A 26,669-nucleotide genomic window follows, 5' to 3' on the forward strand; every position below is an offset into this window, starting at 1 on the left:
TACAAATACAAAGTTCGTTTAAAAAGGTCATAAGATACATATGGTACATATCTGCAATAACCCAAATTTAGATAAATTTAATGATACAGTTTAGATATTAGAATCCGAATACTCAGGTACATCAGTAATGAAAACTTATACAGAGAGTTGGTTGTGAAAAGCAAATATATGAATGAGTGTAGATTGTCCCTCAGTATTTAAGCATTTAGGACGGGTTGACCCTTAGTAGATATACTTCTCTGATGGATTCTTTCAGTTACTTTCCGATTTTGCTTCTCATCATCACTCCAGCTCATCTCTCCTGGTATTGCCAATGTCCGGTGATGTGTTCTAGGTAGATATCCCTTGATCACCCGATGGCATCCAACACCATGAGCTACTGCATCAGCTAAGCGCAGCATTGACCGATTCCGCATTCCTGCAACACTCGCTCATTACTATGGTCACATGTGCCCAAGGCTCCGACGATCAGCGTGTGTATCTGAAGCTGGTAAGCCTTAGCTCTCAAGGTTTCAGCCAGAGGGGCGTATTACTCCACCTTTCAAGCTCGGGAGTTGCAGAAGGCCGGGGTCCTGTTCACAAAGGGCACTGTGACATCAACCATTGTGAACATCTTCTGGTCCTCATTGGTGATGACTATGTCCAGTCACAGCTGACGGTCGGTTCCAGGGATGGCAGAGTTCACGGCCATCTTCCCTACAGTTGGCGGTATGGCTCTGACTAGGCAATCTTGGATGGTGTTAAATAGCAGCTGCCAGGCTCTGGAATGGGGCTTGCAGCTACACCGGACGTGGGGTAGCGTCTCATTGGCATTGGCATAGCCACACTTCCTACATCGCTTGTCCCGATTTCCACAGAGGATGGCTCCGTTCAGTGGAACACAGTTGAACCAGGTCCTATGGATGAACCTCCGGTCAGCAAATTGGGTGAAGCTGCTCCCAGGGAGGAAGTGGTTGCTGGTGTCCCACTTGCACGTCACCTCAAATGCCTTGGCCTGGTCCGGTTTCCGTTTCAGGTTTTTCACATATTGGTAGCGGATGGCATCCTTCAGGATCCTCTCCGAGTGATGAATGCAAGAAGCCTGGGAAACAAGCAGGAAGAATTGGAAGTCCTGGCACATTCAAGGAACAATGATGTGACTGGAATAACAGAGACTTGTTGGAGCAACTCACATGATTGGAGCATTCTCACGGATGGGTATAAACTGTTCAGGAAGGGCAGGCGGGGGAGAAAAGGTGGAGGAGTTGCACTGTATATAAGAGAGCAGTAAGATTGCTCAGAGCTCCAGTCTTTGGGTTAAGTTTAGAGGCGAGAGCAACAAGGATGATGTCATGGAAGGAAAAATCAATTTTACACATACAGATTGGGAAAAGACTGTCTAGGAAGGAGTACGGCAGAAAGGGATCTAGGGGTTATAGTGGACCACAAGCTAAATATGAGTCAACAGTGTGATGCTGTTGCAAAAAAAGCAAACATGATTCTGGGATGCATTAACAGGTGTGTTGTGAGCAAGACACGAGAAGTCATTCTTCCGCTCTACTCTGCTCTGGTTAGGCCTCAGCTGGAGTATTGTGTCCAGTTCTGGGCGCCGCATTTTAAAAAAGATGTGGAGAAATTGGAAAGGGTCCAAAGAAGAGCAACAAGAATGATTAAAGGTCTTGAGAACATGACCTATGAAGGAAGGCTGAAAGAACTGGGTTTGTTTAGTTTGGAAAAGAGAAGACTGAGAGGGGACATGATAGCAGTTTTCAGGTATCTAAAAGGGTGTCATAAGGAGGAGGGAGAAAACTTGTTCACCTTAGCCTCTAAGGATAGAACCAGAAACAATGGGTTTAAACTGCAGCAAGGGAGGTCTAGGTTGGACATTAGGAAAAAGTTCCTAACTGTCAGGGTGGTTAAACACTGGAACAAATTGCTTAGGGAGGTTGTGGAATCTCCGTCTCTGGAGATATTTAAGAGTAGGTTAGATAAATGTCTATCAGGGATGGTCTAGACAGTATTTGGTCCTGCCATGCGGGCAGGGGACTGGACTCGATGACCTCTCGAGGTCCCTTCCAGTCTTAGAATCTATGAATCTATGGTGGGCTTCTGCTATAGACCAACAGATCAGGAGATGAGGTAGACGAGGCGTTCTTCAGACAACTTACAGAAATTTCCAGATCATAGGCCCTGGTTCTCATGAGGGACTTCAATCACCCTGACATCTGCTGGGAGAACAATACAGCAGTGCACAGACAATCCAGGAAGTTTTTGGAGAGTGTTGGGGACAACTTCCTGGTGCAAGTTTGGGGGGAGGGATAGCTCAGTGGTTTGAGCATTGGCCTGCTAAACCCAGGGTGGTGAGTTCAATCCCTGAGGGGGCCATTTAGGGATCTGGGGCAAAATCAGTACTTGGTCCTGCTAGTGAAGGCAGGGGGCTGGACTCGATGACCTATCAAGGTCCCTTCCAGTTCTAGGAAATAGGATATCTCCATTAATTTAAAGTTCTGGAGGAACCAACTAGGGGCCATGCTCCTCTTGACCTGCTGCTCATAAAGAGGGAAGAATTGGTAGGGGAAGTAGAAGTGGGTGGCAACTTGGGCAGCAGTGACCATGAGATGGTTGAGTTCAGGACCCTGACAAAAGGAAGAAAGGAGAGCAGCAGGATACGAACCCTGGACTTCAAAAAGCAGACTTTGACTCCCTCAGGGAACTTATGGGCAGAATCCCCTGGGAGGCTAATATGAGGGGGAAAGGAGTCCAGGACAGCTAGCTGTATTTTAAAGAAGCCTTATTGAGGGTGCAGGAACAAACCATATTAATGTGCAGAAAGAATAGCAAATATGGCAGGCGACCAGCTTGGCTTAACAGAGAAATCTTTGGTGAGCTTAAACACAAAAAAGAAGCTTACAAGAAGTGGAAACTTGGACAGATGACTAGGGAGGAGTATAAAAATATTGCTCAAGCATGCAATATATAATCAGGAAGGCCAAAACACAATTGGAATTGCAGCTAGCAAAGGATGTGAAGGGTAACAAGAAGGGTTTCTACAGTATGTTAGCAACAAGAAGAAAGTCAGGGAAAGCGTGGGACCCTTACTGAATGGAGGAGGCAACCTAATGACGGATGATCTGGAAAAAGCTGAAGTACTCAATGCTTTTTTGCCTCAGTCTTCACAAACAAGGTCAGCCACCAGACTGCTGCACTGGGCAGCACAGTATGGGGAGGAGGTGAGCACCCCTCAGTAGTAAAAGAACTGGTTAAGGACTATTTAGAAAAGCTGGACGTGCAGAAGTCCATGGGGTCGGATGCAATGCATCCGAGGGTGCTGAGGGAGTTGGCTGATGTGATTGCAGAGCCATTGGCCATTATCTTTGAAAACTTGTGGCGACTTGGGGAGGTCCTGGACTATTGGAAAAAGGCAAATATAGTGCCCATCTTTAAAAAAGGGAAGAAGGAGAATCCGGGGAACTACAAACCGGTCAACCTCACCTCAGTCCCTGGAAAAATCATGTAGCAAGTCCTCAAGGAATCCATTTTACCTTCCACTCCTCCAAGTGCTTGAATCAGGAACATTCTACATGGATTCACCAAGGGCAAGTCATACCTGACCAACCGGATTGCCTTCTATGATGCGATAACTGGCTTTGTAGATACGGGGAAAGCGGTGGACGTGATATATCTTGACTTGAGCAAAGCTTTTGATATGGTCCCCCACGGTATTGTTGCCAGCAAGTTAAAGTAGTATGGATTGGATGAATGGACTATAAGGTGAATAAAAAAGCTGGCTAAATTGTCAGGCTCAACGGCTTGATGTCTAGTTGCCAGCCAATAGCAAGCAGAGTGCCCCAGGGGACAGTCCTGGGACCGGTTTTGTTCAACATCTTCATTAATTATCTGGATGATGGGATGGACTGCACCCTCAGCAAGTTCGCGGATGACACTAAGCTGGCGGGAGAGGTAGATACGCTGGAGGGTAGGGATAGGGTACAGAATGACCTAGGTAAATTGGAGGATTGCGCCAAAAGAAATCGGATGAGGTTCAACAAGGACAAGCGCAGACTCCTGCACTTAGGATGGAAGAATCCCGTGCACCGCTACAGGCTGAGGACTGACTGGCTAAGCAGCAGTTCTGCAGAAAAGGACCTGGGGATTACAGTGGACAAGAAGCTGGATAGGAGTCAGCAGTGTGCCCTTGTTGCCAAGAAGGCTAATGGCATATTGGGCTGCATTAGTAGGAGCTCAAATATTTATTATGCTCAAATAAATTTGTTAATCTCTAAGGTGCCACAGGTACTCCTGTTCTTTTTATTAGTGATCTGCTGGCAATGCTACTAAGGGAAGTGATTATTCCCCTCTATTTGGCACTGGTGAGGCCACATCTGGAGAATTGCTTCCAGTTTTGGGCCCCCACTACAGAAAGGAGAAATTGGAGAGAGTTCAGCGGAGGGCAATGAAAATGATTAGGGGGCCGGGGCACATGACTTACAAGGAGAGACTGAGGGAATTGGCTTATTTAGTCTGCAGAAGAGAAGAGTGAGGGGGGATTTGATAGCTGCCTTCAACTATCTGAATGTGGTTCCAAAGAGGATGGAGCTAGGCTATTCTCAGTGGTGGCAGATGACAGAACAAGGAGCAATGGTCTCAAGTTGCAGTGGGGGAGGTGTAGGCTGGATATTAGGAAAAACTATTTCACTAGGAGGGTGGTGAAGCACTGGAATGGGTTCCCTAGGGAGGTGGTGGAATCTGCATCCTGAGAGGTTTTTAAGGCCTGTCTTGACAAAGCTCTGGCTGGGATGATTTAGTTGGTGTTGGTCCTGCTTTGAGCAGGGGGTTGGACTGATGACCTCCTGAGGTCTCTTCCAACTCTCATCTATGATTCTATAATTGTGTGCTCTGCATTCTTCACCTGTGACACCAGGATTCCCAGCTCCTGGCATTCCTCGCACCACATCCACTGGCAGCTGATACACTTCTTCAGTCATCGCATAGAATGGTGGGCACAAGTCCAGAGCACGCCAAAGTCTCCCCCACCCCCTTCCAAATTCACCTTCCAGGAGCCTCTCAGGTAGGTGGCAACATCTTGGTTGGAGAGGATCCTGGTGATTCGCTTCTTGATGACATCCTGCATAGCACTTTCTGCGATGTTCCTCACCATGGCATCCGGGCACGTCAGAAGGCATGAATGATCACCGCAATGTTGCATAGATCACCCATTCGAGGGATATTGGCATCGCCCTGTCTGTGCGAGATATACACCAGTTCATTGCTGGACCTCTGGCATTGCTGCCTGATGGTGTTGTCTGCCTTAAGGGGTACCTTCACCAGGGCAGATCCCCGCAGGGCAAATGAGATATGGGAGGTCAGGAAGGTGTTCAAGGCGTTGATCTTCTGCCATGGTGTCAGTAGGGAGAAGTCAATCCTGGCCACATCTCATAGGATCTCCGTGATGGTGTCCTCAGATGTCTGCTGGACACAGAAACCCAAAGGTGTGCCAAGTTGTTGGTAAGCTTGCCCGTCCTCGAGGAACATCATGGGATCACCCTGGATCTGAAACGGCATCACCTGGACTGAGTCCCTTCTACTGCCATCGATATGCAGGGATGCACACTTTCTAGCATTGAAGTGGAGTCCCATCCAGTTGGCAGCCTGGCTGGTGACCTCGTGCATTTGTTGGAGACTGTCAGAGTTGTCTGCGATCAGGACCAGATCATCTGCATAGACCAGGATATTCACTCTATTGCAGTACATATCAAATCAGCCTAAACTGCTGGAGATGGCTCAAATGAGCAGCTCCATGGCTAAGTTGAAAACAATGTGGCTGAGGAGACAGTGCTATGGATAGGAATTTCAGGCATCTCTCCTTCCATGGAGCAGATGGTGGTGGTGGAGCCTTCATAAAGCTCACAGACCAGTTGGAGAAAGTTTTCAGGCATTCCGAATTCTCCATCTAAATCCTGTTTCTGATGAAAGGAAGATGGAATTCTCTCTCCTCTCCTGGCTGCTGCAAAGAGTTAACAATATACCATGGGTCTCCATTACTCCACTTCTTACACAAGACTCCCATTTTTTGAGCCCTTTTCTCCTATGGGTACCTCAAGTGTCTGCTGGTAATATCTTCCCAATCAGCAGTATGAACATCACAGTTTCACTGCTACTGCCAGGTTTTTGAATTAATACCCATGAAACTGACAAGAATCTTGTTAATTTCACTCTGCTGCAGCTATGAACACCCCTTGAAAAATCTATTCCCCCATTAACGCCAGGACAGTGTCTGAAACTTGAGGGTACCTTAACAGGATACATTTCTGTAGAATTTAAGCTTTCATTTTTTTTAAAAAGAAGATGATTCACTTACCTCGGGCAAATGAATTTTAAAAAAAAAAAAAAAAAAAAAAAACATTTTCTATTGCAAAATCATGCATCTTTTTACTCCCACTCAAGAGTTTAAGGCGAAAGATAAAAACTGTTGTGACAATCCTCTTAGATGCACCTGTGATACTTATGCATGTAGGTTTGAAGCCACATGTTTTTAACATCAAAACCAATGGACAAGTAATCTGTTTTTAAAACATCAAAATTAGAGAGTCATTGAATAATCTATGGCTTCAAATCAACTTTTTTGAGTTCAGGTGTGACTCTGCACTATCCTAACTTTATCCTATGATGAGATATTTGGAACATCAGAAACCAACAAAAAATAAGAACACTACATAATAATCAAAGATGTTAATTTGGAGACGTTCTAATACTCAATCTTAATTTTGTTTCTATACTCTGATGACAAGAATTAGCCCCAAAATGCACTAAACCATGAATGATCTGGAGTTCAAAGAGAAGCAAGAATCTTGAGAACAAATACCAAGAGCCACTGTTTGTGAAAAGACTTCAAAACAGGCTTCTTAGATTAAAGAAAAAGAGAAGAAAATCAATACACTCAACTCAGAAGCATTATTATCAAAGGTAAAGTCTCAAAAACCTCATGATTTCTCCACCCTCATGTTATTGCAACAAGGTTTAAAACTCTTATAGTTGACATTTCATTTTGGAACAAACTTCTTGGCACTATAACAAAGTCAAGATGCAGATTCTGAGTTACATGTAATATTTTTAATTCTTTAAAAAGAATTAATCTACTATATTCACTAACTTTTATCAAGGATAAATTACACTACTTTGAAATTTGATTGTAACAGTCACCCTACAATATTCTCTTATAATAAACTATTTGTGCCTTCATTATTCAAGATTGCTCAGTCAATTCCCTTTAAAATATCCTGTAAAAAGTAGGAGAAAGACACCTGGTGACCATTTACTAGAGTACTAATGTAATTTGAGATATCTTAAAAACTCCAAATAAGGAACATTTTTTCCTAGAAATCATGTTCCGCATCCAAGTCAAATGATAATGGATTGTGTCCTAGGATCTTATAGTCAGACGAGAACGCATCTGTCTGAAGTTCTTAATTAAAACATTTTAAATCACAGATGCAATACCGTCTTCTGTAGTATGTATTGTTTGGTGCAGCAGACACAGCAATTTGGTAAAGAGATAACTTTTCCTAAAATACACTCCAAGCTAGCCCTGGTCAACATAGGTTGTAAGGGATCTCACCAGGAGAGGCCTTTCATTACTGGTGATATGAGATCTGCAGCATTTGCTACTGTGGAACACTATGTTACTGCATCACCTGAAGGCCAGGCTGGGTATGACCAGGACCGTTTTGAACTGGTTTTAGTCATACCTGACAGAGTGCTCCCAGTCGGTGGCGATGGGTGATCTTCCGTCTGCCTGTACTGGGATTGCATGTGAAGTTCCCCATGGGTCGGTTTTGACTCCGGTGCTTTTCAATGTCTATATATTGCCTTTGGGAGAGATTTTTGAAAGATAGGGCTTGGGTTATCATTACTATGCTGATGATACCCCACTGTATATTTCTCTTATCTCTTGACTATGGTGGTGTCTGACATGTTTGGGACTGAATGACAATACACTGGCCAAGACTGAACCCTTGCAAGACTTAAATTATGCAGATTGGTTCAAGCAGATGATGTTTACAGAAAAGTATTTCCCTATGCCTCCCACTTTCACACAGGGAGGTGCTTCAGTAGGATGATGATCTAGATTAAAGCCGTGACACAGACTAACAGTAGACGATCAGATGTCAGGCACACTTGGGGCGGGGGGGGGAGATTTCCCATCTCAGTAACATTGCTAGAATGCAACTCTTCTGCTTGCATTCTGACCTGGTAACTGTGGGACAGTCCTTTTAACCTCACAATAGAATTGGTGTAGTGTGCTACATTTATAGGGGTAAGAAGCTGATCTGTCTTCAATGGACTGCAACAGAACAACTGGTTGTGATAAGAGTGGAGTAAGTCTATCTGTTGGCTCAGTACACACTGGCTGCCTGTTGGTAGATATATAGCCATTTCAGTTTTTAAGGCCCTAATAAGACTGGATGGACAAGCATCCTGCAAAGTTTCTCATACCCTACATTTTATTTCACTCCAAAACTGGATTCAACAGATCTTTGAACTTCTACAGATTACACTAGTAGAAATAGTTACAGCTCATATCTTAACTCTAAAGTGAGGATACTGCAAAGATCCAAGGCTTTAGAGGTAAAGAGCCACAGTTTGTTGCAAGTGTGAAACCCTGTTATTTCAAAGTATTAGAGTGCAGAAATTTTAATTGAGAGAGTTTATCTTTCATAGTATTGTCAGAGATTTGTTAGATGCTAGATAGGTGACATAAAAGTTAAGTCATCTAATAAGTTATCTTCATGATGTTCATACTGCCACATTCTTTATACTTAAGATAACGAGAAATACTTACTTGAAAGTCCAGTACCTATGTAAACTAATTTAATGGGCTAATTGTGAGAGCTTCAACCATCATCAACCAAGCAGAAATACATAATATGGAAACATTTGAATTTAAATGTCCCACAACATCCATTTCCTATATGCGTCTACTTATTGAGGTTGTGTTATTGTGATACACAAGAATTTATTAATATTCAATCCTTCCAAGACTGACAAGCTGCTATCTCAAACTGCTCTTAAAGCAGCTAATAAGCTGTTCAGAACTGCATACTAAAAGGTGGTGTCACGCACATGCAGCTGTGGTACATTTTACCAACCAAACCAGAATACTGAGAAAGCAGCTGCATTCAAGTTTTTACAAGTGAATTAATTCAGACAATGTTTGCTTTTCACGTTTATTACTGCTCAGTATAGTATCTTCAAATGCTTTAAATAACTTAGTTTCTATCAGTGGAGAAATGGCAAGAAATAGTTTGAATTTTCTCACTGACAAATTGGCAAATTCACAGTATTTTCCACATCAGGTTGAAAACATAGGTGCAGTCCTTAAATGTGTTTCTGTAGAAAGAGCAGACTATGCAAGGTTAACAGCATGCAACTAGGCCTCTTGTATATCCAAGCTAGAACTGGCAAGCAACATCCCAAGAATGGTATTGAGAATGCAAATACAAATGAGAAAGTCAAACACTCTGCTACAAACACACCAGTGGCATGTGCATTTTCCATTACTGAAAATGTGCTGCTAGCAGCAGTAGCAAAATATTACTCTTCAGGAAGGCATCTAAAGTACTGCAACTGTCAAGCTAATGTGTTTCTCACAATCCTGCATGCTAAACACCCACCCACCCCCCTTTCTATACCAACTCTGGAACATATCTTAAAATTCCAGGACCAAGAAAGTGGCCACCAACTCTGCTGGAAAAGTTGAGAGAAATGTACAGGATTTTAATTGCACTGGTGAATAATTTCCAACTCACTGGATAGGTTAAAAACTACACTGCAGTCTTATACTAAGTGCAATAACTGCATGAACACCTGTCAAAAATGCATTAGAAACCAACATTTAGCCAGACATTTATTGACTGTGAGCTGGACTGGGAAAGGGACAAGTGCAAACCTCCTTGGAAATATTCAGGTGGAGAGGATTTCCAACTATATGGTTTGCTTCCTCCCTACAGCTCCAGTTTGAAGCTGTTTTGGTAGAGAGAGAGAGAGAGAGGAGAGGGCTGCTAAAGTCAGGGTAAAATGTTTTCAAAACTCAAGGACAATGGACAATAAACAACAGTCCACAGCAACTGGGAGGGGGAATTCTGGAAAGAAAGAAAAGAAGGAAATCCCTGGAGAAAGCAGAGATCCCTAAGGTTTGTCTTTACTGCAAAGTTACTACTGCAAAGTTACCGCAAGTGTTGCCCTTAACTTGAGATCATCCACATGCAAAACCCTTACCTTCATGGGGTACTGCTTTAGAGCTGGAAGATGACAAGTTGTGCTAACACAACCATTCTGCACTGTGAATGCAGGCTAGCTCCACTTGAGTGCCACTAGTACTCCAATGCCTTCTCACAATTCCCCATGTGTGCCCAGACAGAACTGACAAACTTTCCCACACTTCACTGGAGAAGAATTCCTGGAGCAGCTCAGCTTACTGCATGCAAAGAAACATGGGATATGCCTCAAGAGGTCTTAGTGCCACACGCAAGTGAGCACAGCATCAGTGTGGACAAGCAGCTTGAGTGTCATTCCGTAGTGTGGCAATTCTCAATTGAGATAGGCTAAAAGTAACTTGAGTGAACTCTGCAGCGAAGACATACCCTATGGACAAGAAACCCTGAGGCAATGCAACCCCAACCCAGCCATGAGACAAAGCACCCTGAGGAAAGGGAGATGGTCAGAATAGATCTCTGGAGAGGGAAGAGCCATCCACCAGGGGGATGAAATGATAGAAGGGGATCCATGCGATACAGAGAACATGAGGGAAAGAAGAATTGTTGGAAAAGAGCATGGGGTGGGGCTTAGGAGAAATGGGAAAGGATATCATTGGACAGAGCATCTCAGGGGAGAATAGCTACAGAGGGTTACTGGAGGCAGCAAGCCCCAAGGAGAGAAATTAGGCAGGTGGAATCTTGGAGCATGCCAGGGGGCTGGCAGGAAATAATGTAAAAAGGTGGGTGGGCAGAGGGAGCCTTTGAGGAGGCAGAGAAACCTATGAGGGTGGGAGTGAGGGGGAAATAAAGGGGAACCTCTGAGAAGACTGAGTGGCCAAGCTGGAAGAGGAAAGCAGGGAGGATCCTTGGAGAGGATAAGCACCACAAGGGAGTGAGGTGGATATGGGGTGAGGGAGAACATTCCAGGGAGGAGAAAGAGGAAAGGAGCCCTGGAGGAAGAAGGGTGCTGGGGAAAAAAGACAGGGAAGCAGAGACATTTTGGGGAAGGCAGTATACTTAACAAGAAGAGGACAAAAACATGGAGAATGGAGATTTCTGGAGGAGGTACAGCACCCTGCGACATGAGGGAACAGAGGAATCCCTGATGGCAGAGCACCCCCTAAAAATGAGAAGAGATGGGATGCATTCTAAGGACTGATGGGAGAACAGAAAGGATTCTTGGAAGCATCAGCTAAGATAAGGGGATCCTGGGGAAGGACTAAGCACTTGGGGGAAGATACAGGAGCAAAGCAAGCAAAGCTCTGGGGAAGCAACAGACTGAACTCCCTGGGGCATGATGGATTAGTAAGGAAATCCCTGGAAAAGGCAGAGTCCTCTGGAGATAACAAGGAATTGGGGGACTCCTGTGGAGTCAGAGGCCCCATGTGAAGAATGAAGAGTGGATAAGGGTCAGCAGACAAGCCCTACTGGATGTGAGAACAGAGGGTTGAATACTGTGGTAGGGATTAATGAGAGGACAAGGCTGATCACATGGGAGAGCCCCACTGGTGGTGGACATGGGAAGGGAGCAAGGCAGGTGGATCTGAAGAAAAGGCAAAGCGTGTGTATGTGCGTGTACACGCAAATGGTGGGATCCTCTGAAGGCAGGGAAAGGGAAGCAAAGGAAGGGTGGAGGGTGTGGGGCCACCACAGTGTGTCTGAAGAGAGGAGCTAGGGAATGAGCCTCCAGTGTGTGAAAGCACTGAGATAGATGACAGATGGGGGTGGAGCAGCCAGGGTAACTATAGGGGGTACAGTTCCTAGTGAGGCAGGGAACAAGGATGGGGGGGATGCGGGAGAAGGATTAAGGTAAGGATTGAGGAAGGGGGAGCAGGTCCCTGTGTGTGGGGTCAGAAGATGAGGAAGATGACAACACAGAGAAGGGGAGACAGGTGAGAGCAGATCCGGGGCAGAGGATGAGGCATGATGTGGGGGGCAGACCCCCATGTGTACAGAGTGGGGGATTAGGAGGGTGGCAATGGAGGAAGGGGCGCAGACCCCATGTGGGGGGCAGGAAGAGCAGGAGGGTGGCAATGGAGAAACAGGGGGAGGAGGAGGATGGTGATGGAGAAATGGGGGGCAGACCCCTGTGCAGGGGGGCAAGGAGAGCAGGAGGGTGGCGATGGAAGAATGGGGGGGCAGCAGGATGAGGAGGGTGGCAATGGAGGAGGGGGTATAGACCCCTGGGGGGGCAGGGAGAGCAGGAGGATGGCAATGGAGGAGGGGGAGGCAGCAGGAGGAGGCGGCTGGTGATGGAGAAGGCAGACCCCTGTGGGGGGGCAGGGAGAGCAGGAGGGTGGTGATAGAGAAAGGGGGGCAGGGAGATGAGGAGGGTGGCGATGGAGAAGGGGGAGTCAGGGGGCTGAGGAGGGTGGCAATGGGGGGGCAGACCCCCATGGGAAAGCAGGGGGCTGAGGAGGATGGTGATGGTGGGCAGACCCCATGGGAAAGCTGAGGGGGATGGTGATGGGGGGCAGACCCCCATGGGAAAGCAGGGGGCTGAGGAGGATGGTGATGGGGGGCAGACCCCATGGGAAAGCTGAGGGGCTGAGGAGGATGGTGATGGTGGGCAGACCCCCGTGGGAAAGCAGGGGGGTTGAAGAGGGTGGTGATGGGGGGCAGACCCCCATGGGAAGGCAGGGGACTGACGGGGGTGGTGATGGGGGGGGGAGGCCCCCCAGGGGAAAGGGGGGGGATGAGGAGGGTGGCGATGGAGGAATGAGGCAGACCCCCGACTCCCCACGCCGCCATTTTAGCCGCCCTAAGTGGAGCATGGGGGCCGGAGGATCCGGCAGCGCCCCAAGCCTTCCCCGTGCCGGTTCCCTGCTTCGGCCCGCACCTGCCTCCCATTCCCCGAGCAGAAGAGCTGCCTTGGCGCGGCTCTGAGCGGAGAGGCGGGGCGGCCCCACCCAGCCGCGCGGTGCCCGGGCCGGGAGCTCCCCCGTACCTGTACTGGGGCCCGGCGGCGGCAGCACCATGCGCGAAGCCGTAATAGTTACTGGCCGCCATCTTGCCGTCTTCACAAAGCGGCGGGCCGCGGCGGCGGTACAGGAGGCGACCGGCTGGGGGGGAGGGGGCGGCAGGGAGCACGGGAACACGTGACCGCCGCGCGCGTACCAGCCACACGGCGCGCCCCCACGCGCTCCCTTCGGCCCCCTCACCCGGGAGTGGTCACGTGGAATCCCATCGCTCTTTAGCGGAGTGGTTCTCGCCGCCTCTGGGTGGCGCGCGTACACAGCGGCCGTTATGGGGGAGGGGAGGAATGAGGAGCGGGGCCTGGGAGGCCCTTGGAGCCCGGCTGGTACTTTGTGCACCAGGGAACTGTGGGCTGCCCAGACTGGCTGCTACCAGATGGGGGTCTGGCAGAGCAGGGCAGCCCATGGCGACCTTTAAGGACGGTGCTGCCAGGAAAGGGTGCTGGTGGGCCATGAGAGGGTACTTCTAGGGGGGACATCTCACAGCCCCACCACATCGTGTTGCATCCATCGCCACACGGCTTCCTTGCAGTGCCATGCTGAGATATTATTGCAACACCCTCAGAATGGCACTGCATGGTATCAGTCGCCATCACCTCATGGTGTGATGTCACATTGCATCCTCAAATGTCATTGCCACACCTCAGAAGACACCATTGCACCGTGTCAAATACCATCACTATAGGGGCCTTACGGTGCCACTCTGTCAACTACCAGCACTGCATGTGTGACATCACAGCACCATACTGAAATGTCATTATGATGTGTACAAATGCTGCTGCACTGTGTCTGAAGCCATCACTGCTGTATGTCATTGAAATGTCACCATCATAGAAGATTAGGGTTGGAAGAGACCTCAGGAGGTATCTAGTCCAACCCCCTGCTCAAAGTAGGACCAACCCCAACTAAATCATCCCAGCCAGGGCTTTGTCAAGCTGGGCCTCAAAAACCTCTCAGGATGCAGATTCTACCACCTCCCTAGGGAACCCATTCCAGTGCTTCACCACCCACCTAGTGAAATAGTTGCCCCTAATATCCAACCTAGACCTCCCCCACTACAACTTGAAACCATTGTTCCTTGTTTTGTCATCTGCCACCACTGAGAACAGCCGAGTTCCATCCTCCTTGGAACCTCCCTTCAGGTAGTTGAAGGCTGCTATCAAATCTCCCCTCACTCTTCTCTTCTGCAGATTAAACAAGCCCATTTTACCTCAGCCTATCCTCATAAATCATGTGCCCCAGCCCCGTAAGCATTTTCGCTGCCTTCCGCTGGACTCTCCAATTTCTCCACATCCTTTCTGTAGTGAAGGGCCCAAAAGTGGACACAATACTCCAGATGTGGCCTCACCAGGGTGCTGAATAGAGAGGAATTATCACTTCCCTCGATCTGTGGGCAAGGCTCCTACTAATAAAAAGGTTTCAGAGTAGCAGCTGTGTTAGTCTGTATCCGCAAAAAGAAGAACAGGAGTACTTGTGGCACCTTAGAGACTAACAAATTTATTAGAGCATAAGCTTTTGTGGACTACAGCCCACTTCTTTTTATTGATTCTATCTCCCCTTGTAAGTATGCTCACACTTCTTATCAAACTGTCTGTACTGGGCTATCTTGATTATCACTTCAAAGTTTTTTTTTTTCTCTTAATTAATTGGCCTCTCAGAGTTGGTAAGACAACTCCCACCTGTTTATGCTCTCTGTATGTGTGTATATATATCCCCTCAATATATGTTCCATTCTATATGCATCCAAAGAAGTGGGCTGTAGTCCACGAAAGCTTATGCTCTAATAAATTTGTTAGTCTCTAAGGTGCCACAAGTACTCCTGTTCTTCTTTTTACTAATAAAAAGAACAGGAGTACCTGTGGCACCTTAGAGATTAACAAATTTATTTGAGCATAATAAATATTTGAGCTCCTACTAATGCAGCCCAATATGCCGTTACCTTCTTGGCAAGAAGGGCACACTGTCGACTTATATCCAGCTTCTCATCCACTGTAATCCCCAGATCCTTTTCTGCAGAACTGCTGCTTAGCCGTTGGCCCCCAGCCTGTAGCAGTGAATGGGATTCTTCTCTCCTAAGTGCAGGAGTCTGCACTTGTCCTTGTTGAACCTCATCAGATTTCTTTTGGCCCAATCCTCCAATTTGTCTAGGTCATTCTGAACCCTATCCCTACCCTCCAGCGTATCTACCTCTCCCCCCTGCTTAGTGTCATCCACGAACTTACTGAGGGTGCAATCCATCCCATCATCCAGATCATTCATTAGGATGTTGAACAAAAACGGTCCCAGGACCTCCCCCTGGCTGGGGCACTCCACTTGCTACCAGCTGGCAACTAGACATCAAGCTGTTGATCACTACCCAGTGAGCCCGATGATCTAGCCAGCTTTCTATTCACCTTATAGTCCATTCATCCAATCCATACTTCTGTAACTTGCTGGCAACAATACTATGGGAGACTGTATCAAAAGCTTTGCTAAAGTCAAGATGTATCACATCCACCGCTTTCATCCACAGAGCCAATTATCTCATCATAGAAGGCAATCAGGTTGGTCAGGCATGACTTTCCCTTGGTGAATCGGTTGACTGTTCTTGATCACCTTCCTCTCTTCCAGGTGCTTCAAAATGGATTCTTTGAGGACCTGCTCCATGATTTTTCATAATACTGCAGAGCTTCACTGTTTGTCAAATGTCATCACTACATTGTGTGACATCATGGCATGGAGCTGAAATGTCATTGTAATATCTCAGAACACCATCGTTCTGTAACAAACATCTCAATATGTAGTGATATCATGTAAATGTAACATCATAACACTGTTGTACTGTGTTCGGAATCACAAGTTGAGGAGGTTTGCTTAATTGTCACCAAGTTTCTTCAAATGTCTTCACACCATTATTTAATTGAACTGAAATGTATTCATGTTGCATTTATAGCAACATAATATCATTCAACATGTTTGAGTTGTACCAAATGCAGGGCTGGCTCCAGGCACCAGTGTAGCAAGCAGGTGCCTGGGGCAGCCAACGGAAAGGGGCAGCACGTCTGGCTCTTCGGCGGCAATTCGGCAGTGGGTCCCCCAGTCCCTCTCAGAGGGAAGGACCTGCAGCCGAATTGCTGCCGAAGAAGTGGCGCCTCCGCTGAAGTGCTGGCAATCACGTTTTTGTTGTTGTTGTTTTTTTGCCGCTTGGGCCGGCAAAAACGCTGGATCCGGCTCTGGCCAAATGTCACCACATTGCATCATCACAAGACGTGGTGAGGCTGATGTGGCTGTGAAAAAGGCATATGCAATCCTATAATGCACATTAGACCAGGTATTTTCAGTAGAGATAGGTAAGTGTTATTAACATTGTACAAAGCACTAGTGAGACCTAATCTGGAATACTGTGTGCAATTCTGGAATCCCATATTTAAGAAAGATGAATTCAGACCAGAACAGGTGCAGAGAAGGGCTACTAGGATAATCAGAAGAATGGAGAACCTGCCTTATGAGAGCATATTAAAAGAGCTTGGTCTTGTTTAGCCTAACAATAGGAAGGCTGAGGGGATATATGATTGCTCTCTATAAATACATCAGATGGAGAAACACAAGGAAAAGAAAGGAGTTATTTAAGTGAAGGGCCAATGCTGGCACAATAACAAATGGATATAAACTGACTATGTACGAGTTTAGGCTTGAAATTAGACAAAGGTTTCTAACCATCAGAGGAGTGGAATAGCCTTCCAAGGAGAATAGTGTGGGCAAAACCCTCATTTGTTTCAAGATTTAGCTTGATAAGTTTATGGAAGGAATGGTCTGATGAAGTTGCCTACAATGGCATATGGCTCATCTGCATCTGCTATTAGCAAATATCTCTAATGGCTGGAGATGGGTTACTAAATGGGGAGGGCTCTGAGTTCTTTCCCAGATACTGGCTGGTGGGTCTCGCCCACATGTTCAAGATCTAAGTTAACTGATTGCTATATTTGGGGTCACGAAGGAATTTTTCCCTGGGTAAGATTGTCAGAGAGACTTTTTTTTTTTTTTTGCCTTCCTCTGCAGCATGGGGCAAGGGTCACTTGCTGGTTTGACCTAGAGTAAGTGGTGGATTCTCTGTAATTGTAAGTCTTTAAATCAAGATTTGAGGACTTCAGTAACTCAGCTAGAGGTTAATTGCCTATTTCAGGAGGTGAGGTTCTGTGGTCTGTGATGTGCATGTCAGGCTAGTTGATCATGATGGTCCCTTTTGGTCTTAAAGACTAGGAGTCTGTAATTGCATGGTGACAAACTAGCATCAAATTTAAAAAAATGCCATATCCTAATGCAACACGAAGGCAATTGCACAGATGTGTCATCATATGGCGTCAGAACTTCACAACACAAAATGAAGACATTCCCTCAAAACAGCATCACACTTTCTTTAAAAAATTAACAGTGCAGTCATATGGTGGCATTGCTTCAAATAACTGTCATGCCTTTACACAACATAATGCTTTTTGCACTAAAATAGCTGGCTTGCTATTTTGGGGTAGAGCAGCTCTCATGTTCACCTTGGCACAAACATTGACTTGTACTGTAACAATCTATTTCTCTTTGTGTCCTGTGTTTTGATATTGCCCACCACACAAAGAGATCATTTCACCCAGTCATGTCTTTTGATATCAGTGAATGCAGCTAGAGCTTTTCAATTATTCCAGCTTCTTGCTTTTCACCCTTACCACCCTATTGCTCTGAAGATTTGTAGCCAGGGAGTGTTAAGAGTTTTGTTCCATCTCTGCAAATAGAATTGGGGCCAGGCCAAATAGGTGCTTGAAAGGCAGAAAGACTCCTACTTGCCAGGACCTATGAAAGAGTGCTTACGGTGCCCATGATTTGCTTTGGCCAAAAATGCTTGGGAGCAGAGGAAGGATGAACATCAGTATCCACTGCCAAAACTGTCATTTTGAAGCCTTCTGCCCCCGTGTGAGCCTTTTACTCCTATATTTGTAGCCTGACCTTTCTTTACTCCTTTCATTCATGCCTTCATTTCCTCATTTCTTGAACCTAAAGATTCCAAAGGAAAATGAACGTTTAGGCTGACAATTGTATCTTTGCCTTCTGTGACTGTATTAACATCGGTTTTGCAAGCAGACGTGTCTAAGTAGATAAAAAGCAACAGAGGGTCCCTGTGGCACCTTTAAGACTAACAGAAATATTGGGAGCATAAGCTTTCGTGGGTAAGAACCTCACTTCTTCAGATGCAAGACATCACTTGCATCTGAAGAAGTGAGGTTCTTACCCACGAAAGCTTATCCTCCCAATACTTCTGTTAGTCTTAAAGGTGCCACAGGACCCTCTGTTGCTTTTTACAGATTCAGACTAACACGGCTACCCCTCTGATAAGTAGATAAAGAGTTTTCTTCCCCTCGGAATCAAACCAGTGACCTGAGTGTCTCGCTCTCTAAAAAACACACGAACAGAACAATCCTCTGCTCCACCAGCCCAGCTCCAGAAAGGCGGGCTGGACCCTGCCAAGGCTAGCTGCTACATGTGCCAGTGAACACGCTCCCCAAGGGGTGGAAGCAGCTTTGGGCTAAATGGGGCAACCAAACAGGGGGGCTAGTTCTGGTCTGGACAGGGGATGGGCCCTTCCTCCCGAGACACAGCAAGCGCCAAGAAAAGGGGCTCGGGGGCCATTGCGCAGGCAGCCCAGGTGACTCCCCGCCATCCCCGGCTCTCCCCGCTCCAGGCCCGGGGCTCCCGCTCCAGCCCATCCCGGCCTCCACTCCCCCACTCCCGCCTGCTGGGAGAGCCCGCCCCCAGGGGTACCATTGACGGACTGAGTGTTGTTCCAATAGGGCGCCGGCCACGTGCGCAAAGTAACCAATGGGGGTCGGTGGGCGGAGCGGGGGGCGTGTGCAGGCGGCGCAGCGAGCGGCTTGTTGTGCGCGCTGCGGAGCTGTTACCCTCCCGCTGCCCAGGCCCTGCCGGAGCCGCCGCCAGGTGAGGCCAGGCTGGCCGAGGTGTGCGGGTAGGCTGGGGCCAGGCCGGACGTGTCTCCTGGCGGTGGGAAGGCGGGCTACGCTGGGCGCGAGAGCGAGGCTGTGGCCTGGGCCTGCGGGGGAGACCTGGGGCCTGTGTGTGTGGGGGAGGGGCAGACCTAGGCCTGTTGGAGGGGGAGACCCTGGGCCTGTGTCTGGGGGGAGGGGCGGATCCGGGCCTGTTGGAGGGGGAGATCCTGGGCCTGCGGGGGCACATCAGACCAGAGCTGGGGCCTGTGGAGGGGAGAAGTGGAGCTGGTTGCAGTGGTATTGTGTGTGCAGGATGCAGGCCAGGGGGAGCGGGTGTGGGCTTGTCTACATCATGGTCTTTTTTTTTTTTTTAATTTCCCACTATTGGTAAGACTAGAGCAACTCCACTGACTGGTGGTCGCAGTGGGTGGGAGTACTAGTGTGGACAGGGATCCCATGTGCATTCACATTAGCACTGTAAGCTAGACCTGCTTTGAATAAGGTTACCCCACATCGTGTTAAATGCCAGAGACTGTGCAAAACCTTGGCTATATTAGCGCTCCACTCGTGTTACCGTCAGTGAGGTTGCTCTGGTGAGAGATTTTTCGAGTAAAGCCGAGTGTATTGACCACCTGTATGTGTAGTGAGCTGGGTGATGGGAAGAATGTGTGTGTAGAGAGAGAGAGTGTATGTGGATCTGGCCCAGGGGGAGAGTGTGTGTTGTATCTGCTTCTGATGCAGGGTGATTGATGATGAAGTGTATGTGTAGAGGGGAGCGGGTGTGTGTGAGATGTTTGCGGGGGAGTGTATGTGTGGGAGGGTGTGTTTTGTGCCCTGGTAGAAGCAGATGGGGGAATATTTTGGGTCATGGGGTCTTGGCTATGTTGATATTGTGGAGGGGGTAAGGAGGAAGGGGCTGGGTCACATAGAGTGTTCTCTTACTAATTTTTGCTGCCTTTGACCTGATTGATGACTTAGTCCCCTTGATTGTTGTGATTTTTTTCTTTTTCTTCCTTATCTTGCACTTGGATGATGTATTGAATAGATGGGGTGTCATACAGTTAGTTAGAGTTGCTGACAACTCAGTTTCCTTTGAACAGTTTTTCGTACTCACCTCTTTCTGTCTGTCATTGTCCTTCAGTTCTCCGTTTTCGCTTCTTCTGCATACTTTCCTCTTTCTGACTTCATCACCACTTATAAATTCATTATCACTCCTGTATCCCTAGATACTCATGACACTTCCATACCCCCTATCCATTCTAGCATACTTAGCTGATGCTGACATCTTGGGTGTCCAGCCACTATTTCAACTTCTGTGTTGGCAGTGCTGGCCCATGCATCCTGCATTCCAGTAATGAGGATGTGTACTGACAATCTACTCAAAACTAATTACTGGTAAGTAGACCTTCTCATCTTTTCTCCTAATTTCTCTTTTCTGTCTTCATTAATAACTCTACTCTTTCTCATGCGTGTGACAAAGTGGGTATTCACCAACGAAAGCTTATGCTCCAATACATCTGTTGGTCTTAAAGGTGCCACAGGACTCTCTGTTGCTTTTTACAGATCCAGACTAACACAGCTACCCCTCTGATACTCTACTTTTTCTTGTGTCTCAGCCTGTAATCTTGCTATGACCTTTTATTCTACTCTGACCCATGTTGTCTTTTTGCTAACACCTGTTGCTTCTTTCTTCAAAAATCGTCCTGTATTGACTGCTAAAACGCTTGTCCATATCCTGGTCACTTCTTGCCTTTATTACTGTAATCTCTTGTCTGGCCTCTCCTTCTCTTGTTTCTTCTCCTTCCAGTCTGTTTGAAATGCTGCTGCCAAAGTCATCTTTCTTTCCTGTGATTTAATGTTACTGCGATCCTTCCTAGGCTTCCTGTCTCTGAATTCATAAAAGGAGCATAATCCTCATAGAAGGCCCTACATTGCCTTTAACCCCCACCATCTCCGTCTCTTTTCTTTATTCACTCTCTGCTTCATCCTTTTGCCTTCTTCAAACCTTTGTCTCCTTTCCCCATTCCTATTTTTGTGCCTTCTATCACTTTTACCTTCTATAGCTGCAACATCATGTCTACATCTGCCAGAAGCTCAACCTCTTTCCTTTAAAACTCACCTCTCTAAGCAGTCCCAGGAACCTTCACCCTCTGTTTCCTGAAGTGATTCCCTCCCCGCCCCCTCCTTTTCTTTGATACCTATGTTGATTGTAAGAATTTCAGGGCAGAGATGTATTATGGAAAAGTTTTAGTGGTATCATGGCTAAGGTTGTATTAGACATCTGATTTTCATGGGCCCTTACTATCTGAAGCCCTGAATGTTTATGGAAGTAGCTATTCTGGAATAATTACTCCAGAATAGTTATATTGGCACAAGCCCTTTGTGAGCAGTCTTGCTTTGGAATAAGTGTCCACATGGCGTTATACTGAAACCACCATTCCAGAATAGCTATTTTGGTAAACTTCCCAGTGTAAAGCCCTAAAACTACAGAACACGCTGAGGCTCTCTTTAATTTTTGAGGGTCTTAGGAACATTAGTATTTGCTGCTGGATACAATATAAATTTTAAAATCCTCTTTTTCAGAAATACATCAGGGTGTCTCCAGTTTTTTTGATCTTTGCAGCTACATGACCTTGGCACCTAGAAACCCCAGACTGCTGACCTCATATGTTCACATCCCTATGGGTTCTTGTGTCATCGAATGTTGGTGATATATAACTATTTTTAAACTTATTGTTTATAACTTACCAACTATGCTGGAAAAAAAACAAGGAGTTCTTGTGGCACCTTAGAGACTAACAAATTTATTTGGGCATAAGCTTTCGTGGGCTAGAACCCACTTCATCAGATGTATGAAGTGAAAAATACAGGAGCAGGTATAAATACATGAAAGGATGGGGGTTGCTTTACCAAGTGTGAGATCAGTCTAATGAGATAAATCAATTAACAGCAGGCCTAATCTGATGGTATCCAGTTTGCAAATTAATTCCAGTTCTGCAGCTTCACATTGGAGTCTGTTTTTGAATTTTTGTTGTTGAAGAATTGCCACTTTGAGATCTGTTATTGAGTGACCAGAGAGATTGAAGTGTTCTCCTACTGGTTTTTGAATATTATGATTCCTGATGTCAGATTTGTGTCCATTTATTCTTTTGCGTAGAGACTGTCTGGTTTGGCCAATGTACATAGGAGAGGGGCATTGCTGGCACATGATGGCATAGATCACATTGGTAGATGTGCAGGTGAATGAGCCCCTGATGGTGTGGCTGATGTGATTAGGTCCTATGACGGTGTCCCTTGAATAGATATGTGGACAGAGTTGGCACCGGGGTTTGTAGCAAGGTTTGGTTCCAAAACACCAATCAATAAATAAAGATTGGGAGTGGCTGGGTCATTACAAAATCTAAACTTAATTTCCCCAATACTGATTTCTCCCTACTGTTACTCACACCTTCTTGTCAACTGTCTCTTACCACTTCAGAAGTTATTTTTCCTCCCTTGGTACCCTGCTGTTAATTGATTTATCTCGTTAGACTGAACTCACACTTGGTAAAGCAACCCACATCCTTTCATGTATTTATATCTGCTCCTGTATTTTTCACTTTACATCTGATGAAGTGGGTTCTAGCCCACAAAAGCTTATGCCCAAATACATTTGTTAGTCTCTAAGGTGCCACAAGGACTCCTTTTTTTTTTTTTTTTTTTTTTTGCTGCTGATACAGACTAATGTGGCTACCACTGAAACCTGTAACTATGCTGACCCCTTCTGGTTTCTAACAGAAGAGAGGAAAAGTTAAAATTCCTCCCGCTCCTTGTAGGAGACAGTCAGGAGCCCTACTCCCCAGGCAGTCCCCGTAGTTGATCATCCTCAGGGTGTTTGATAAACTAGCATTGCCAGTACATCATCCCTCACTTCCATCAATACCCCCTGTTTTCCTTTACTTACTCTCATCTTCCCCTGCATAATTAATTTTGATGAACCATCTATGATTTGTCGATCTGACAGTAGTGGTTACTGTACTGATCCAAAGATAAATTGCTGTCTGAGGCTGAACTCGGAGGAATGCAGCTGGGAAAGACACTGCTCACTACCCCTCATATCCCAGCTCCCTTTTCTTTTCTTCCTTGCTGTGAGCACCACATGGGTAGAGGGAGTGGATTTTCAGTTTTCTTTAACTGAAATTTGTGCTGAGGAGGGAGCATGTCCAGGGAGCAATTTTGGAATCTGGTAGGCAGAGAGAGTCTCTTGATCTATCCTACGCTAACATGTGGTAGAGCTGGAGACAAGAAAGGTGCTGATTAGGAGTGCGGGGGGGAAGTAATAGTGGAGGGTATAGGAGGGATGGGGATATGCCTTTCTCCCCAATGAACCCTTTGTTTTAATGCCCCCATTCTGAGAGTGGGAGTCTTGCCTGGCAACAGTTGTCTACAGCTCCTGTAGAAGACATCGCTGCTTGAAGGTTTCTCTTATGTCAAGCATCACCATCTTTGACATAGTGGCAGAGCTGTGCTATAGAAGGCACTGAAGGGGAGATATGAACCCAGTGCTACAACCTGCTTCTTCCTGCTTACTATGTTACTCTTTGGGGGAGCCTTGGAGATGGCAGCAGTGCTAATTAGTGCCAATTGCTCGAGAATTCCAAGTTGGCCTCCTAATCCTAGAAATTGCTTGAACTGGAATTATTAGGTGGGGGGCAGGAGAGGAATGTCCTGACCCTCCACATCATATTCCTTCAGCATTGGGAAGGTCGGGATGGTGACTGGCCTCTTCCATCCTGCTGTCTTGTCTTCTGGACCCTATCATCAGCCTTCCCACCATGAAGTCTGGTTTTATGAACTGGGTGTAATTTGTCAAATTAAATGTATACCCTAAATTAAAAAAACACAGAGGAGCAAAAAACTGTTATTATGGCTAAACAACAAAGTAAAAGAAGCGGTTAAAGGCAAAAAGGCATCCTTTAAAAATTGGAAGTCAAATCCTACTGAGGAAAATAGAAAGGAGCATAAATTCTAGCAAGTTAAGTGTAAAAGTATAATTAGGCAGGTCAAAAAAGAATTTGAAGAGCAACTAACAAAAGACACAAAAACTAACAGTAATTTTTGTTTTAAGTACATCAGAAATGGGGCCACTGGATGATCGAGGAAGATAAGACCATTGTGGAGAAACTAAATGAATTCTTTGCATTGGTCTTCACTGCAGAGGATGAGAGAGAGTTTCTCACACTGGAGCCCTTCTTTTTAGGTGACATATCTGAGGAACTGTCCCAAATGGATGTGTCGATAGAGGTGTTGGAACAAATTGATAAACGGTAATTAGTCACTAGGACAAGATGGTAGTCACCCAGGGGTTCTGAAGGAACTCAAATATGAAATTGCAAAACTACTAACCGTGGGTATGTAGTATGTAATCGGTCACTTCAGTAAGCTTCTGTACCAGATGACTGGGGGATAGCTAATGTGATACCGGTTTTTTAAAAGAACTCCAGAAGTGATCCTGGCAATTACAGACTGATAAGCCTAACTTCAGCACCAGGTAGATTGGTTGAAACTATGAACAGAACAGAATTACCAGACACCCAGATAAACACATGGTTTTTGTAAAGGGAAATCATGCCTCACCAATCTATTAAAATTGTTTGAGGGGGTCAACAAACACGTGGACAAGAGTGATCCAGTGGATATAATGTACTTGGACTTTCAGAAAGCCTTTGACAAGGTCCTTCACCAGAGGCTCTTAAGCACAGTAAGCTGTCATGGGATAAGTAACTGATTAAAAGACAGAAAGCAAAGGATAGAAATAAATGGTCTGTTTTCAGAATGTGGCGAGGTAAATAGTGGTGTCCCCCAGGGATCTGTACTGGGACCAGTACTGTTCAGTGTATTCATAAATGATATGGAAAAAGGGGTGAACAATGAGGTGGCAAAATTTGCAGATAATATAAAACTACTCAAGGTAGCTAAAGCCAAAGCTGACTGTGAAGAGTTACAAAAAGATCTCACAAAACTGGATGACTGGGGAACAAAAGAGCAGATGAAATTCAGTGTTGATAAACGCAAGTAATGCACATTGGAAAACATAATCCCAAGTATACATATAAAATGATGGGGTCTAAATTAGCTGTTACCACCCAAGAAAGATCCTGGAATCATCATAGATAGTTCTGTGAAAACATCCGCTCAATGTGCAGTGGTAGTCTAAAAAGTTAACAATGTTACGAACCATTAGGAAAGGGATAGATAATAAGATGGAAAAATCATAATGCCACTATATAAATCCATGGTACACTCACCCCTTCAATACTCTGTGCAGTTCTGGTTACCCTGGTTCAAAAAAAATATATCAGAACTAGAAAAGGAACAGAGAAGGGCATCAAAAATGATTAGGGGGATGGAACAGCTACCATATGAGGAGAGGCTAAAGAGATTGGGACTTTTCATATTGGAAAACAGATGACTAAGGGGAGATATGCTAGAGTGGGGTGGTCAACCTGTGGCTCTGGAGCCACATGCGGCTCTTCAGAAGTTAATATGCGGTTCCTTGTATAGGCACCAACGCTGGAGCTACAGGCGCCTGCTTTCCAATGTGCCCTGAGCCTGCAGTGCCCTCGCTCCTCCCCCCTCCTATCCCAGAGTCTCCCGCATGCCACAAAACAGCTGATCAGGAGATGCGGGTAGGGAGGGGGAGGCGCTGGTGGGCGGGAGACGCTGGGAGCGGGGGAGCTCATGTGGCGGGCTGCAGATGTATTACTATGGCTCTTTGGCAATGCACGTTGGTAAATTCGGTCTCCTTCTCAGGCACAGGTTGGCCACCCCTGTGCTAGAGGTCTATAAAATCATGAATGGTGCAGAGAAAGTTTATAAGGAAGTGGTATTTACTCCTTCACCTAACACAAGAAGCAGGGCTCACCCAGTGAAATTAATAAGTAGCAGGTTTAAAACAAACCTAAGGAAGTGCTAATTCATGCAGTGCACAGTCAACCAGTATAGGGGATGTTGTAAGTTTAAAAAAGAATTAGATAAGTTCCTGGATGGCTATTACCCAAGATGGTCAGAGATGCAAGCCTATCCTCTGGGTTACCCTAGCTTCTGACTGCCAGAAGTTGGGAGTGGATGATGCGATGGATCACTCAATAATTGCCCTATTCTGTTCATTCTTTCTGAAGCAACTGGCATTGGCCACTGTCAGAAGAGAGGACACTGGGTTAGATTGATCATTTGTCTGACACAGTGGTTCTCAACCTTTCCAGACTACTATACTCCTTTCAGGAGTCTGATTTGTCATGTGTACCACAACTACTTGCTTCCAAAATCAGACATAAAGTGCAGAAGTGTCCCAGCACAGTATTACTGAAAAATTGTTTACTTTCTCATTTTTACCACATTTATAAAATAAATCAATTGGAATGTAAATATTGTACTTACATTTCAATGTGATACTTGAGCCTAATCTGAAGCCTGAGCCCCAAGTGGCAGGACTGAAACATGTAACTTTGCCTCCC

General features: G+C 46.0%; 2 protein-coding genes across 10 annotated transcripts in view; one reads left to right on the top strand and one right to left on the bottom strand.

The window, feature by feature from the left end:
- LOC117868781 (megakaryocyte-associated tyrosine-protein kinase-like) overlaps nt 1-13,397 on the bottom strand; it is a 116,629-nt gene extending 103,232 nt beyond the window's left edge. For 2 of the 7 annotated variants that reach the window (XM_034755006.1, XM_034755005.1), the window contains exon 1: nt 13,180-13,390. In XM_034755006.1, the coding sequence (XP_034610897.1) occupies nt 13,180-13,241 (62 nt within the window). In that variant the 5' untranslated portion in view covers nt 13,242-13,390. Of the gene's footprint in view, nt 1-13,179 lie in introns of all 7 variants that reach the window. The other 5 variants (XM_034755011.1, XM_034755004.1, XM_034755002.1 and 2 more) reach the window with 4 other exon arrangements.
- A 5,665-nt stretch (nt 13,398-19,062) lies between these two features.
- The window catches only part of ELAVL1 (ELAV like RNA binding protein 1), a 97,040-nt gene continuing 89,433 nt past the window's right edge, over nt 19,063-26,669 (top strand). Inside the window, exon 1 of one of the 3 annotated variants that reach the window (XM_034754980.1) lies at nt 19,063-19,165. Coding sequence is in view for 1 of the 3 variants with exons in the window: in XM_034754978.1 (XP_034610869.1) it covers nt 21,841-21,876 (36 nt within the window). In the remaining 2 variants the exon portion in view is untranslated. Of the gene's footprint in view, nt 19,186-21,777; nt 21,877-26,669 lie in introns of those variants that run through there. The other 2 variants (XM_034754981.1, XM_034754978.1) reach the window with 2 other exon arrangements.

Source organism: Trachemys scripta, chromosome 22, assembly GCF_013100865.1.
Source record: "Trachemys scripta elegans isolate TJP31775 chromosome 22, CAS_Tse_1.0, whole genome shotgun sequence".
NCBI classification, from domain to species: domain Eukaryota; kingdom Metazoa; phylum Chordata; order Testudines; family Emydidae; genus Trachemys; species Trachemys scripta.